This window comes from Haliotis asinina, chromosome 10 (genome assembly GCF_037392515.1).
Source record: "Haliotis asinina isolate JCU_RB_2024 chromosome 10, JCU_Hal_asi_v2, whole genome shotgun sequence".
NCBI classification, from domain to species: domain Eukaryota; kingdom Metazoa; phylum Mollusca; class Gastropoda; order Lepetellida; family Haliotidae; genus Haliotis; species Haliotis asinina.
Window position 1 is genome coordinate 827,603 of NC_090289.1, and position 15,092 is coordinate 842,694.

Genomic DNA, 15,092 nt, shown 5'->3' on the forward strand with positions numbered 1-15,092 from the left:
ACATTTCCGCAAGTATCTTTGGGGAAGGAAGTTTATTTTACAAACAGATCACCGTCCGTTGATTCACATGCTAACTCAAGCGAAAACAGTTCAGTTACCCCCTAGAATTCAAAGATTTGCATGGAAGTTAAATGGATATGATTTCCAAATTAGACACATTGCTGGCAAATCTAATATTGCAGATTTCTTTTCAAGAAAATCATTATCATCCAAGAATTGTGATAATGTGGCTGACTATTATATCAGATCTGTGGTTGACACATGTGTACTAGATATTGATTCAATTACAATAGATGAAATTAGGAATTGTTCATCCAAAGATGGAGAAATTGTGAAAGTATTAAGTGCTATAAACTCGGATGATTGGAGTGATGTGTCGGTGGAATATCTGAAGTTCAAGAATGAACTCTCAACATGTGACTCAATTCTTTTGAGAGGAGAGAGAATAGTGATTCCTCAATCACTAAGGTCGAGAGTTTTGAGTATAGCTCATGAGACACATCAAGGCATAGTACGTACTAAACAATTCCTTCGTACAAGATTCTATTGGCCAAAGATGGATTTTGATGTGGAACAACTTGTTAACAAGTGTGCTACCTGTGTTCTGAATCAACCTTTAAGAAATGACACTCCATTACAACCTGTAGATCCAGCACCAAGACCGTGGTCGAAAGTTGGTATAGACATCGTTGGACCTATTGATTCAGCCTACGTGTTAACGTTGATAGATTACTTTTCTTCGTATCCATTTGCAGTGGTGATTAAAGACATTACATCAAGTGCTATCATTGAAGTTTTGGAAAGAATATTTTCTGAACATGGTTTCCCAGAGAGCATAGTTTCAGATAATGGTCGCCAATTTGTGAGCGTACAGTTTGTGAAATATTTGAGAATGGCAGGGATTAAACATATCCGTTTGTCACCATATTTTCCCAAGAGCAATGGAAAGATCGAACGCTTTCATAGATTCTTGAAGAATGCATTCCGTTCTGCAGCAACTGATGGGAATGACTGGAAACGACAGTTACCCAGAATTCTACAAATGTATAGAGCTACTCCACATCAAGCTACTGGTGAAACTCCAGCTATGTTATTGCTTCATAGGAACATTAAAACTAAATATCCAATGCTGTACTCCTCAAAACCTGATCCATTATTATCAAGAAAACTCTGTTATGCAGAGAAGATGAAGACATATGCAGATGTGAAGAACAGTGTGAAACATCATATGTTTAGTGTTGGTGATCTGGTGTACATTGCTAATTTTGTGCGTGGTAAGTTAACTCCAACGTACAAACCTGTAAAATATGTGATCATCAACAAGAAACAACGTGATACATTCCAGGTTGTGAACTGTGATGCAGGTGTTATCAGTGTAAGAAATGCTAAATTTCTTAGACATGCTCCATGTGAGGATCCAGTGAACTTTGATAATGTTGAGATTCCTGAAGATATGATTCCGAGAAACTTAGTATCAGACAGAACTGAGTCACAAGTACAAGCAACTTCAGTGCCAGAGAACTTTACTGTTCAGCAGGATAACTTGTGTACTGATCTAGCTGTAGATATGAGTACTAATGTGACTGAAACTGAAGAAGAAAATGAACTGAGTGGATCTGCTACACTGTCAGCAGATACTGCTTGTTTAAGAAGATCTCAAAGGACATGTCGTGCTCCTGCATATTTGAAAGACTATGTAAAGAAATGAATATTTGAATGTTTCATATTATGTCATTGTTAGACTTGTATAATAATGAAAGTGGGATATGTTTGATGGTGTATTTATTTGTTGTAACACATTTAGGAATTTATTACATGCTTGATTGGTGGTAGATTTAAATATTTTCAAATATTATGTTTGAAAATAATGGATGTTTTCAGTACTAACTGTGGGAGGATTGTAGTATTCTCATAGTTGTGAGATGTAGTTGTATGCCTTATAGCATCTGAGGTCACATGATGTAACTTGTGAACTTGCGTAGTACGTCAGAATAATAAAGCGGGTGATTGGAACTACTCGCATGTCGTGTGTGTCCCTGAGCAGACATGGATCCCAAGAAGATACTACATCATACTACCGGGTTCCCATTCACAGTCGGCTGGTAATATGATATAGAGCTGTTGTCACATAAATACAAATCATCAACACCACTGAAATCTCGAAGTTATCATGCAACTGAGAATTATACACAGAACACTGGAGCAAGTCAGTGGCATCATACGCTCTGCTCGCTAAATACAAATGTTAAATGTCTGTATATCTGACTTCAAAATCAAAGATATAACACTTAGAAAACATTTACACAATGCCTTTTAGAAAATGGTCAATGTGACACATGTATCACATTTGGGATTATATTTTCTTAGTAAAATACAGATTCTAGTATCTAGATTCTAGTTCTGTAGTTTACTAAGAAAGTGTGATCCCGAATACAACATATGTCACGTGATATGTTATTGCCAAACAATGACGACACCTGGTGGTTGTGAGTGGAGAGATGGAGCCAGCTGTTGGGCAGATTAAAGTCAAATACAATACCCCTTGTGGTCAGGGTCTACCGCTATATTCAACATTGATTTTACTTTTCGAGGTATGTCCCCTCTCTCCTACCCACAACACCAACACCAACAACTACTTCTACAACTACAGCTGATGATGCCACTACTACTACTACTACTACTACTACTACTACTACTACTACTACTACTACTACTACATAGCTGTGATGAAAAGTGTGAGACACCCACGCTTGTTGACAGATGAGGGCAGCGTTGTTGGCCACAAGACCGTCAACATCTAGAAGTGTCTCCGGATTCGTCACTAGGCTGGCGATAGCTGTTTCTGTGACGCTGGTCTGCACGCATGCGGTGGCATCGGTCGCCAAGTCAGGGCAAAACGACGCCAAATCCACCTGTCCGTTAGTAGTCGCGGGTAGAGCTGCAATATATGGAACAACTGTGACACTATTTGTTGGGTGTACACGTCTGATATATGCCAAGCTCGCCAAAACATGGCCAGTTTAGCAGATCTTGTGCACAATAACTGCCGACCTCAGCAGATCGAAATTAGAACAAAGCATACGGAAGAATAGTTGCGTTTTCAGGGTAATACATTTCCTAACATGATGTACCGTGCCCGCTACAAGCGTCTGTAAGTCACGTAGTCACATTATCCCATGCGTTATTCTACAGCTTAAATACCACCACAGACAGAGCGACAATGTTATTTAGTTTCACCTTATTACACATCCAACAGTTCGGCAAAGAGACACAAATGCTTGCTTTGTTTGCTGTTTTACGCCAAGCTCAGTAATATTCTAGGACCGCCAATAATCGAGTGTGGACCAGACAATCCAGTGATCAACACGGAGCATTATCGATCTATGCAAATGGGATATGATGACATGTGTCAACCATGTTCGTCTTACGGCAGCTGCAACAAGCACGAGTTATACCTGGTGAAGCCAGAAAGCACTTATCAAACACCCCTAACGATGCCAAGAAAGCGCAACATGACTAAATAGAAATGCTAACCGACAACATGTTGGATGTTTACCTCACTATCCATCTTATGTAAAATGGGTACAGTGTGTGAAGCCATTCGTGATATAGCCGGACTATTGCTAAAAGCGGAGTAGCACAATTCTCATTCACTCTTATATGACACCAAAACTGTAGATAGAAGATGGGAACATGCTAATACATGTATTCGAGGCCTGACCACTTATCACACACTTTCCTCTCTGTAGTAAATGGATCAGCCGTAAGGCTGAAAAATAGCATGACGTTGTCCCGAATTAGCATGCCAAAAGTAAACAATGTACAATCGGTTTACCTTGTCCAGCTAACACATCGTCACGTGTTTCTGTCAACTCCGGAAAGTGAAACTTTGTAGCACGTTTGAGTACTCCCGCCCCTATCGAGCGTTAAACAAACAATCAGCCACACACAGCACTGGCGAATTAATATTGCATTTACAGTTTGAAACCACTGTCGTAGTTACAGTAAGTACATGTGTAGCCAGTGTGTAGATTAAACCCAACACTCACTCACTGACCCACTACATACCTATGGAGATGACCAATAGGGCTGTTCTCCAGATGGTCATGGCTGAGGCGGGGGGGTGGACAGAGATCGCCTGTCTGTAGGAGAGGAACGAATACGGACTGTCAACTGTGACAGTTTGCAAGTATATATATTCATATATCAAGGATCCCCTTTGTAGGACTCGTATTTCATTTATGTACCACAGTACAATATGGATATCACGACCTAAGGAAAATTTCCAATTTCCTATTCATGGTGGTGCTATTGATAATATTTCGACATGTTGGCAGTGCGCCAATGAACTAGATTTGGCTGGCTTCTTTCTTTCGTTGAATAAGTGGAGTGACTTGGGCCCGCGGTAGAAGCACACCTCCAGCCTTTACTACAGAAACGATTGTGTGCACCTTAATTATATTTTAAAAGACGCAGAGAAGAAAATTGACGAAAAGACAAACAATTGGCATTACATCGTGCGTACAATGTCGATAAGGTGGCTAAGTCAACAAGTCTTGGTAGAAACTTGGATATCCCATTCTTAATATAGCATCATGTCTATTTGCGAGCGTCACGCAGTTCCAAACGATAATGCAAGACTGTGTTAGACACAGATGGACTGAATCATCCCATCAACACACACCCTGCATTCTGAACCTCTGTCGTCCTTTATCGAACAAGCGACACTGACCTCAGCAATTTTTATTATTCTATTGCATGCCTATGGTCGTCTGTGTAACTTATTTGTTGACACTTAAACATCTGGTGTGTGAACCCTCCAAGACAAACACAAAACACGATAATTATGCGTGTCTCCATTCTTTAGTCGCAGGTATGAGAATTGAACTTGTCCTGTGAGTATAAATAATCACCCACTCATCATATAGGAATGGATTTTATTGTCCAAGCTATTGTGTCATCCCAAGCCAAATAAACCTGCGGCCAAAGGAAACGCCACCAAAATATTAAAGACTGTAAACTGCCAAGAAAATTGTCAGTTTGTTTGAAAATAGCGACAGCACTCGCACTTGCATTTCGTATCTTGCATTTCGTATCTTGTGATCCCCCCTTCCCCTCCCCTCCCCTCCCCCCGAATTTACACGAATAAAACGGAAAATGTGCACAAAGTTAGCCGCATCAAAATAGGGTGTAAAAGTCAACCAGGTTTATTCTCTTACATCTTATTCTTATTCTGTTTATTCAGCACAAACATCGATTCTGTCTACAACATGCCCCATATACTATACACAACCTTACACTTACACCAAGGCTATATGACGATTTATTAAATAGTTATACATGTACATCCAGGCAGGAGGGATAAAACACGCCTCACACACTATACACAACCTTACAAACACAGCAAGGTTATATGACGCTTTACTAAATAGTTATACATGTATATCCAGGCAGGAGGGATAAAACATGCCCCACACACTATACACAACCTTTAAACACAGCAAGGTTATATGACGATTTACTAAATAGTTATACATGTATATCCAGGCAGGAGGGATATAACACGCCTCACACACTATACACAACCTTACAAACACAGCAAGGTTATATGACGCTTTACTAAATAGTTATACATATATATCCAGGCAGGAGGGATAAAACATGCCCCACACACTATACACAACCTTACAAACACAGCAAGGCTATATGACGCTTTACTAAATAGTTATACATGTATATCCAGGCAGGAGGGATAAAACATGCCCCAGACACTATACACAACCTTACAAACACAGCAAGGCTATATGACGCTTGACTAAATAGTTATACATGTATATCCAGGCAGGAGGGATATAACATGCCCCACACACTATACACAACCTTACAAACACAGCAAGGCTATATGACGCTTGACTAAATAGTTATACATGTATATCCAGGCAGGAGGGATAAAACATGCCCCACACACTATACACAACCTTACAAACACAGCAAGGCTATATGACGCTTTACTAAATAGTTATACATGTATATCCAGGCAGGAGGGATAAAACATGCCCCACACACTATACACAACCTTACAAACACAGCAAGGCTATATGACGCTTGACTAAATAGTTATACATGTATATCCAGGCAGGAGGGATATAACATGCCCCACACACTATACACAACCTTACAAACACAGCAAGGCTATATGACGCTTGACTAAATAGTTATACATGTATATCCAGGCAGGAGGGATATAACGTGCCCCACACACTATACACAACCCTACAAACACAGCAAGGCTATATGACGCTTTACTAAATAGTTATACATATACATCCAGGCAGGAGGGATATATCATGCCCCACACACTATACACAATCTTACAAACACAGCAAGGTTATATGACGCTTTACTAAATAGTTATACATATATATCCAGGCAGGAGGGATAAAACATGCCCCACACACTATACACAACCATACAAACACAGTAAGGCTATATGACGCTTTACTAAATAGTTATACATATATATCCAGGCAGGAGGGATATAACATGCCCCACCCACTATACACAACCTTACAAACACAGCAAGGCTATATGACGCTTTACTAAATAGTTATACATGTATATCCAGACAGGAGGGATAAAACATGCCCCACACACTATACACAACCTTACAAACACAGTAAGGCTATATGACGCTTGACTAAATAGTTATACATGTATATCCAGGCAGGAGGGATATAACATGCCCCACACACTATATACAACCTTACAAACACAGCAAGGCTATATGACGCTTTACTAAATAGGTATACATGTATATCCAGGCAGGAGGGATATAACATGCCCCACACACTATACACAACCTTACAAACACAGCAAGGCTATATGACGCTTTACTAAATAGTTATACATATACATCCAGCCAGGAGGGATATATCATGCCCCACACACTATACACAACCTTACAAACACAGCAAGGTTATATGACGCTTTACTAAATAGGTATACATAAATATCCAGGCAGGAGGGATATAACATGCCCCACACACTATACACAACCATACAAACACAGTAAGGCTATATGACGCTTTACTAAATAGTTATACATATATATCCAGGCAGGAGGGATATAACATGCCCCACACACTATACACAACCTTACAAACACAGCAAGGCTATATGACGCTTGACTAAATAGGTATACATGTATATCCAGGCAGGAGGGATATAACATGCCCCACACACTATACACAACCTTACAAACACAGCAAGGCTATATGACGCTTTACTAAATAGTTATACATATATATCCAGGCAGGAGGGATATAACATGCCCCACACACTATACACAACCTTACAAACTCAGCAAGGCTATATGACGCTTTACTAAATAGTTATACATATATATCCAGGCAGGAGGGATATAACATGCCCCACACACTATACACAACCTTACAAACACAGTAAGGCTATATGACGCTTTACTAAATAGTTATACATGTATATCCAGGCAGGAGGGATATAACGTGCCCCACACACTATACACAACCTTACAAGCACAGCAAGGTTATATGACGCTTTACTAAATAGTTATACATATATATCCAGGCAGGAGGGATAAAACATGCCCCACACACTATACACAACCTTACAAACACAGCAAGGCTATATGACGCTTGACTAAATAGTTATACATGTATATCCAGGCAGGAGGGATATAACATGCCCCACACACTATACACAACCTTACAAACACAGCAAGGCTATATGACGCTTGACTAAATAGTTATACATGTATATCCAGGCAGGAGGGATATAACGTGCCCCACACACTATACACAACCTTACAAACACAGCAAGGCTATATGACGCTTTACTAAATAGTTATACATATACATCCAGGCAGGAGGGATATATCATGCCCCACACACTATACACAATCTTACAAACACAGCAAGGTTATATGACGCTTTACTAAATAGTTATACATATGTATCCAGGCAGGAGGGATAAAACATGCCCCACACACTATACACAACCATACAAACACAGTAAGGCTATATGACGCTTTACTAAATAGTTATGCATATATATCCAGGCAGGAGGGATAAAACATGCCCCACACACTATACACAACCTTACAAACACAGCAAGGCTATATGACGCTTGACTAAATAGGTATACATGTATATCCAGGCAGGAGGGATATAACATGCCCCACACACTATACACAACCTTACAAACACAGCAAGGCTATATGACGCTTTACTAAATAGTTATACATATATATCCAGGCAGGAGGGATATAACATGCCCCACCCACTATACACAACCTTACAAACACAGCAAGGCTATATGACGCTTTACTAAATAGTTATACATGTATATCCAGACAGGAGGGATAAAACATGCCCCACACACTATACACAACCTTACAAACACAGTAAGGCTATATGACGCTTGACTAAATAGTTATACATGTATATCCAGGCAGGAGGGATATAACATGCCCCACACACTATACACAACCTTACAAACACAGCAAGGCTATATGACGCTTTACTAAATAGGTATACATGTATATCCAGGCAGGAGGGATATAACATGCCCCACACACTATACACAACCTTACAAACACAGCAAGGCTATATGACGCTTTACTAAATAGTTATACATATACATCCAGCCAGGAGGGATATATCATGCCCCACACACTATACACAACCTTACAAACACAGCAAGGTTATATGACGCTTTACTAAATAGGTATACATATATATCCAGGCAGGAGGGATATAACATGCCCCACACACTATACACAACCATACAAACACAGTAAGGCTATATGACGCTTTACTAAATAGTTATACATATATATCCAGGCAGGAGGGATATAACATGCCCCACACACTATACACAACCTTACAAACACAGCAAGGCTATATGACGCTTGACTAAATAGGTATACATGTATATCCAGGCAGGAGGGATATAACATGCCCCACACACTATACACAACCTTACAAACTCAGCAAGGCTATATGACGCTTTACTAAATAGTTATACATATATATCCAGGCAGGAGGGATATAACATGCCCCACACACTATACACAACCTTACAAACTCAGCAAGGCTATATGACGCTTTACTAAATAGTTATACATATATATCCAGGCAGGAGGGATATAACATGCCCCACACACTATACACAACCTTACAAACACAGTAAGGCTATATGACGCTTTACTAAATAGTTATACATGTATATCCAGGCAGGAGGGATATAACGTGCCCCACACACTATACACAACCTTACAAGCACAGCAAGGCTATATGACGCTTTACTAAATAGTTATACATATATATCCAGGCAGGAGGGATAAAACATGCCCCACACACTATACACAACCTTACAAACACAGCAAGGCTATATGACGCTTGACTACATAGGTATACATGTATATCCAGGCAGGAGGGATATAACATGCCCCACACACTATACACAACCTTACAAACTCAGCAAGGCTATATGACGCTTTACTAAATAGTTATACATATATATCCAGGCAGGAGGGATATAACATGCCCCACACACTATACACAACCTTACAAACACAGCAAGGCTATATGACGCTTGACTAAATAGGTATACATGTATATCCAGGCAGGAGGGATATAACGTGCCCCACACACTATACACAACCTTACAAACACAGCAAGGCTATATGACGCTTGACTAAATAGTTATACATGTATATCCAGGCAGGAGGGATATAACGTGCCCCACACACTATACACAACCTTACAAGCACAGCAAGGCTATATGACGCTTTACTAAATAGTTATACATGTATATCCAGGCAGGAGGGATATAACGTGCCCCACACACTATACACAACCTTACAAACACAGCAAGGCTATATGACGCTTTACTAAATAGTTATACATGTATATCCAGGCAGGAGGGATATAACGTGCCCCACACACTATACACAACCTTACAAGCACAGCAAGGCTATATGACGCTTTACTAAATAGTTATACATATATATCCAGGCAGGAGGGATATAACGTGCCCCACACACTATACACAACCTTACAAACTCAGCAAGGCTATATGACGCTTGACTAAATAGGTATACATGTATATCCAGGCAGGAGGGATATAACATGCCCCACACACTATACACAACCTTACAAACTCAGCAAGGCTATATGACGCTTTACTAAATAGTTATACATATATATCCAGGCAGGAGGGATATAACATGCCCCACACACTATACACAACCTTACAAACTCAGCAAGGCTATATGACGCTTTACTAAATAGTTATACATATATATCCAGGCAGGAGGGATATAACATGCCCCACACACTATACACAACCTTACAAACACAGTAAGGCTATATGACGCTTTACTAAATAGTTATACATGTATATCCAGGCAGGAGGGATATAACGTGCCCCACACACTATACACAACCTTACAAGCACAGCAAGGCTATATGACGCTTTACTAAATAGTTATACATATATATCCAGGCAGGAGGGATATAACATGCCCCACACACTATACACAACCTTACAAACACAGTAAGGCTATATGACGCTTTACTAAATAGTTATACATGTATATCCAGGCAGGAGGGATATAACGTGCCCCACACACTATACACAACCTTACAAGCACAGCAAGGCTATATGACGCTTTACTAAATAGTTATACATATACATCCAGCCAGGAGGGATAAAACATGCCCCACACACTATACACAACCTTACAAACACAGTAAGGCTATATGACGCTTTACTAAATAGGTATACATGTACATCCAGGCAGGAGGGATATAACGTGCCCCACACACTATACACAACCTTACAAACACAGCAAGGTTATATGACGCTTGACTAAATAGGTATACATGTATATCCAGGCAGGAGGGATAAAACGTGCCCCACACACTATACACAACCTTACAAACACAGTAAGGCTATATGACGCTTTACTAAATAGGTATACATGTATATTCAGGCAGGAGGGATATAACATGCCCCACACACTATACACAACCTTACAAACACAGCAAGGTTATATGACACTTTACTAAATAGTTATACATGTATATCCAGGCAGGAGGGGTATAACATGCCCCACACACTATACACAACCTTACACATACACCAAGGCTATAGGACGATTTACAAAATAGTTATTCATGTATATCCAGGCAGGAGGGATATAACGTGCCCCACAGACCATACACAACCTTACACATACACCAAGGCTATATGACGCGTTACCAAATAGTTATACATGTATATCCAGGCAGGAGGGGTATAACATGCCCCACACACTATACACAACCTTACACATACACCAAGGCTATAGGACGATTTATTAAATAGTTATTTATGTATATCCAGGCAGGAGGGATACAACATGCCGGGATCAATAATGCTTAATTTTACAGTGTATAGTACATATGCAAACGTTTTGCGACAGAGCTCAATGTACAACATGGTCCATACATTTATACGTGAACTTATGTGGGTACAACAGGACTGTGTACAATACCATCAATCGGGCAGAATCTTTATAAAGATATGTCGAGGCATAGGAGATGTAACATCACGAACAATGATGAATGATTTTACATTACAGGATAAAAACATTTTAAGGGAAAGGCTGGAATCCTAGAGGATATGACAGGCCATATGAAATGCTACCTGTTACAATGCCACCCATTCAGGGCAGCAAGACAAAGAAAATAGCACGATTCATATCCAGTAGTGCATGGGTTTAACAAGGTGCACATGTATCATGGCATAGAGACAATACTTTTATACGTTATATAAACAAGTGCTTGAAGGTCGGTGATTTACAGCATGAAGGGTATGCTCAGGTCACGATCAATGATACAATGAACAACAACAACAACAACAAACCAACAAATTCACACGAATAAAACGGAAACTGTGCGCAAATTTACCCGTATAAAATTCGGGTATACAAGCTAACCCGGTTTATTCTCTTACATCATTTTAATCGACTGACAACTAGGAACATGCCTTGTTTTACACCAGAGCAGAGGGAGAGAACAATCGGTATGTTACAGATAGAAGAGACAGGCACATGAGCATATGGCCTGGACCATGGGACGCTGCAAATCCACCGCCGGAAGACTTGTCACACCTCTAAGACAGACTGTACTGCAGACAAGCCAAAGTGTGGTATTCTGGAGATCACTACCCTAAAAGAGAACTGGCATTTACGGCACTTTCACTTGAGGAACCTATACGTCATGGTGACGTAATCAAATGCCAACAGCATTGGCCATCCAGTCAGCAGACAGACTGTGGCCAGGCGACTCCGCATTCATGGTCTCCGTGGATTGACGTGCCGACGCCAAGGGGGCGAAGAGTGAACGTATCGACGAACGCAAGTTCCAGCTCTTCAAGATCTGTCCCTTATAGAGTATCTTTGGGAATAACTGGGACTTAATATTTGGAAACACCAAAATCCGCCATTGAAGAGGAACGCTTTGGCAGCTGCCCTGCAAAAGGAATGGCGTCGGATCCTAAATCAAGACGTCAGAAGACTCGCTTACTCAGTTCGACGCCGGGTTCGAGCCTGCATCACTACTAGGGTGGCTACACCCGGTATTGAACAATATGTGCTACCCAGAACGTTGTAAAAGCTCCCAATCGATTCTGCGTTGGTGATCGAATACTGGATAATGCACCCCAGTGTCATTCATGTGATAACAGATCACGAGCTGCTTCGTTAGACTCCTTGGTACCCATTAAATGCTGTTGCTGAATAATTGCTTTTTGCAATAAAAAGTTTAATGTTAAAATATTTTGCTTAAGAATTGTTTTACACCAGAAAAATGTTTGATGGAGTTTCTTTTGGACGCTAGTTTATTACTAAATGAGTCAGTAACTCCAAACATTACTCCGGAATTAACATACATTTACATCAGGAGCATGTTTGTTGAGCGTGTCGATAAGCGTTTGAAATATTCGACCGTGAACTTCGAACGGGATCGGGTGGACAGACTAGCATGTAATCTGTTCCCAAGTGCGCAAATGGATACTCGTGCTATTGCTAACTGAATTGTCTGGTCCGGACTCGATTACTTACAGACCGCCGCCATATAGCTGGTATATTGCTGACTGCGGCGTAACGTAAACTCATTCACTCACTCATCACTTGTAGGAATATCAAGGGCAATTTATTTCACGATTTTGTGGAAACATATATCAGCCCAATAAAAATAAATATTATTAAATAAAAATACTGTAAGTGGCTGATGTTTGAAAAACCTGATAAATAGATATATACTGGAACACATTTGTGACGCGAAAGTACGCAGACACAGTTCAAGAATACCTATATGTAAATAAAGAACTGCATTTTGAACAAAGCATCAAACAAGTCACTGTGTTAAAAATCAATACCACAAACCTTTTCATGGACTTTCCTTTTGAGTTTTTTTCTACTGATTGTTTAATTGTGAATGTTTACCTTCAAACTGCTAAATTTTGAAAACAAATTGAAGGAATGTGTCTTCTCTGGTTAGACCTGCTGCACATCAAATTACTTAATTGACATCATTAAATTATATGTTAGTGGAATGACATGTGGTTTTGTTTTGGTTAACGTGCTACTCGTTACCTGGATAAACTGACCACATTTCTTTAACTGTATATCAGGTAAGTCTGATGTACAGCTTGTAATTCTTCCATATTGCTCTGTCACATACTGGTATGTTTCACGTTTCAGTATGATGCATTGATCAATGCCAATTAAGAAAGCATTAATCAGGTGGCTAAGATCAATACTCAAAGTAGTCTTGCATTTGTAAATAACAGGTGACTGTAAGTTATAACCAGTTTCATTCAAACTTTGAAACAGCTGGTACCTAGCTGCTCAGGCCACCATACCTGATAAGTATCTTTTATACTACATAAAGTGTGTTTGACTCATGCTCATAAGCGTAAATTACGTAAATATACCGTTATACATTATTAGAGATAACACATCAAACAACAACGTATGACCTTGTTTGCAACGACATTTATGCTGTAATACATGATTGTATGATATGAGTTATGGCTGCACTACTACACTACATGGGCAGATTTAGAGGGTGTGAGTGCGTGAGTTTAGATTTAGATTTAGCAGTATTCCAACTACATGGCGGCGGTCTGTAACTAATTGAGTCTGAACCAGACAGTCCAGTGATCAACAGCATGAACATAGGTTCTACGCAACTGGACACAATAATATGAGTCAACCAAGTCAACAAGCCTGACCACCCCGCCCAATGGTCTCCTCTTGGAGCATGGTTGACTGTAAATAATTCTCAACTGGATCGTCACGGGGAAAAAACAGGGAGAACTTGCCAGAGTGACTGTACAGGACTCAACAGTCTCACGGGTGCTATATTCCTTTTCCACTGTGCGACCCCACGTACTCTCCATACAATTGTCCTGGGACAGAGGGACCTTATGTATAATTTTTATGGGACATAGGGACTTGCCATAGAATATGTCTGCGACAGAGTCATCCTATAGAGAATCTTAAGATGACGTCAGTAGATGTTTATTACACAAGTGACACACTGGTATACCTCCGATCTCCTCACACCCCTCCCCTGCCCCACCAGATTGACACAAACGTTTCTCACTGTGTGCGTACTGCCCTATAAACGACGACTTACAGCTCTGTAAGCCATTCAGCTGGACAAAGGTACAAAATGATATTAACCAGGATTAGAACGGCCAGTTCTGTATTGTACCTTGCTGTGTACCGTCATGGTTGAATATCTCGTTCACGTGAATATATTGCCGGTTACTTGTCAACAGACGAAAGAATGTTCATCGTCTTATCCCTCTTCAGTGGGCGTGTCTCAAGAGATTATCTTGGTAGCTGGCGACTTACAAGTTTCAGTCTATTCAAATCTAAGGGACTAAATCTATGAAACGCCATATTATGGTGGGTTGGAATTCCCCTTCTCTCACTTTATGTGTCTTGGTTTAACGGCACCATACGTATGAGATTAAGTGAACAAGTAAACTTCGCT

General features: G+C 40.2%; 1 protein-coding gene across 1 annotated transcript in view; it reads right to left on the reverse strand.

Annotated features, from left to right (window-relative positions):
* Positions 1 to 15,092, reverse strand: part of LOC137297687 (uncharacterized) — a 52,174-nt gene that overhangs the window by 11,349 nt on the left and 25,733 nt on the right. The window contains exons 2-3 of the mRNA XM_067829605.1: positions 4,069 to 4,142; positions 2,749 to 2,938 (exon numbers count right to left, since the gene is read on the reverse strand). Coding sequence (XP_067685706.1) covers positions 2,749 to 2,938; positions 4,069 to 4,108 — 230 coding nt within the window. The 5' untranslated portion in view covers positions 4,109 to 4,142. The remainder of the gene's footprint in view (positions 1 to 2,748; positions 2,939 to 4,068; positions 4,143 to 15,092) is intronic.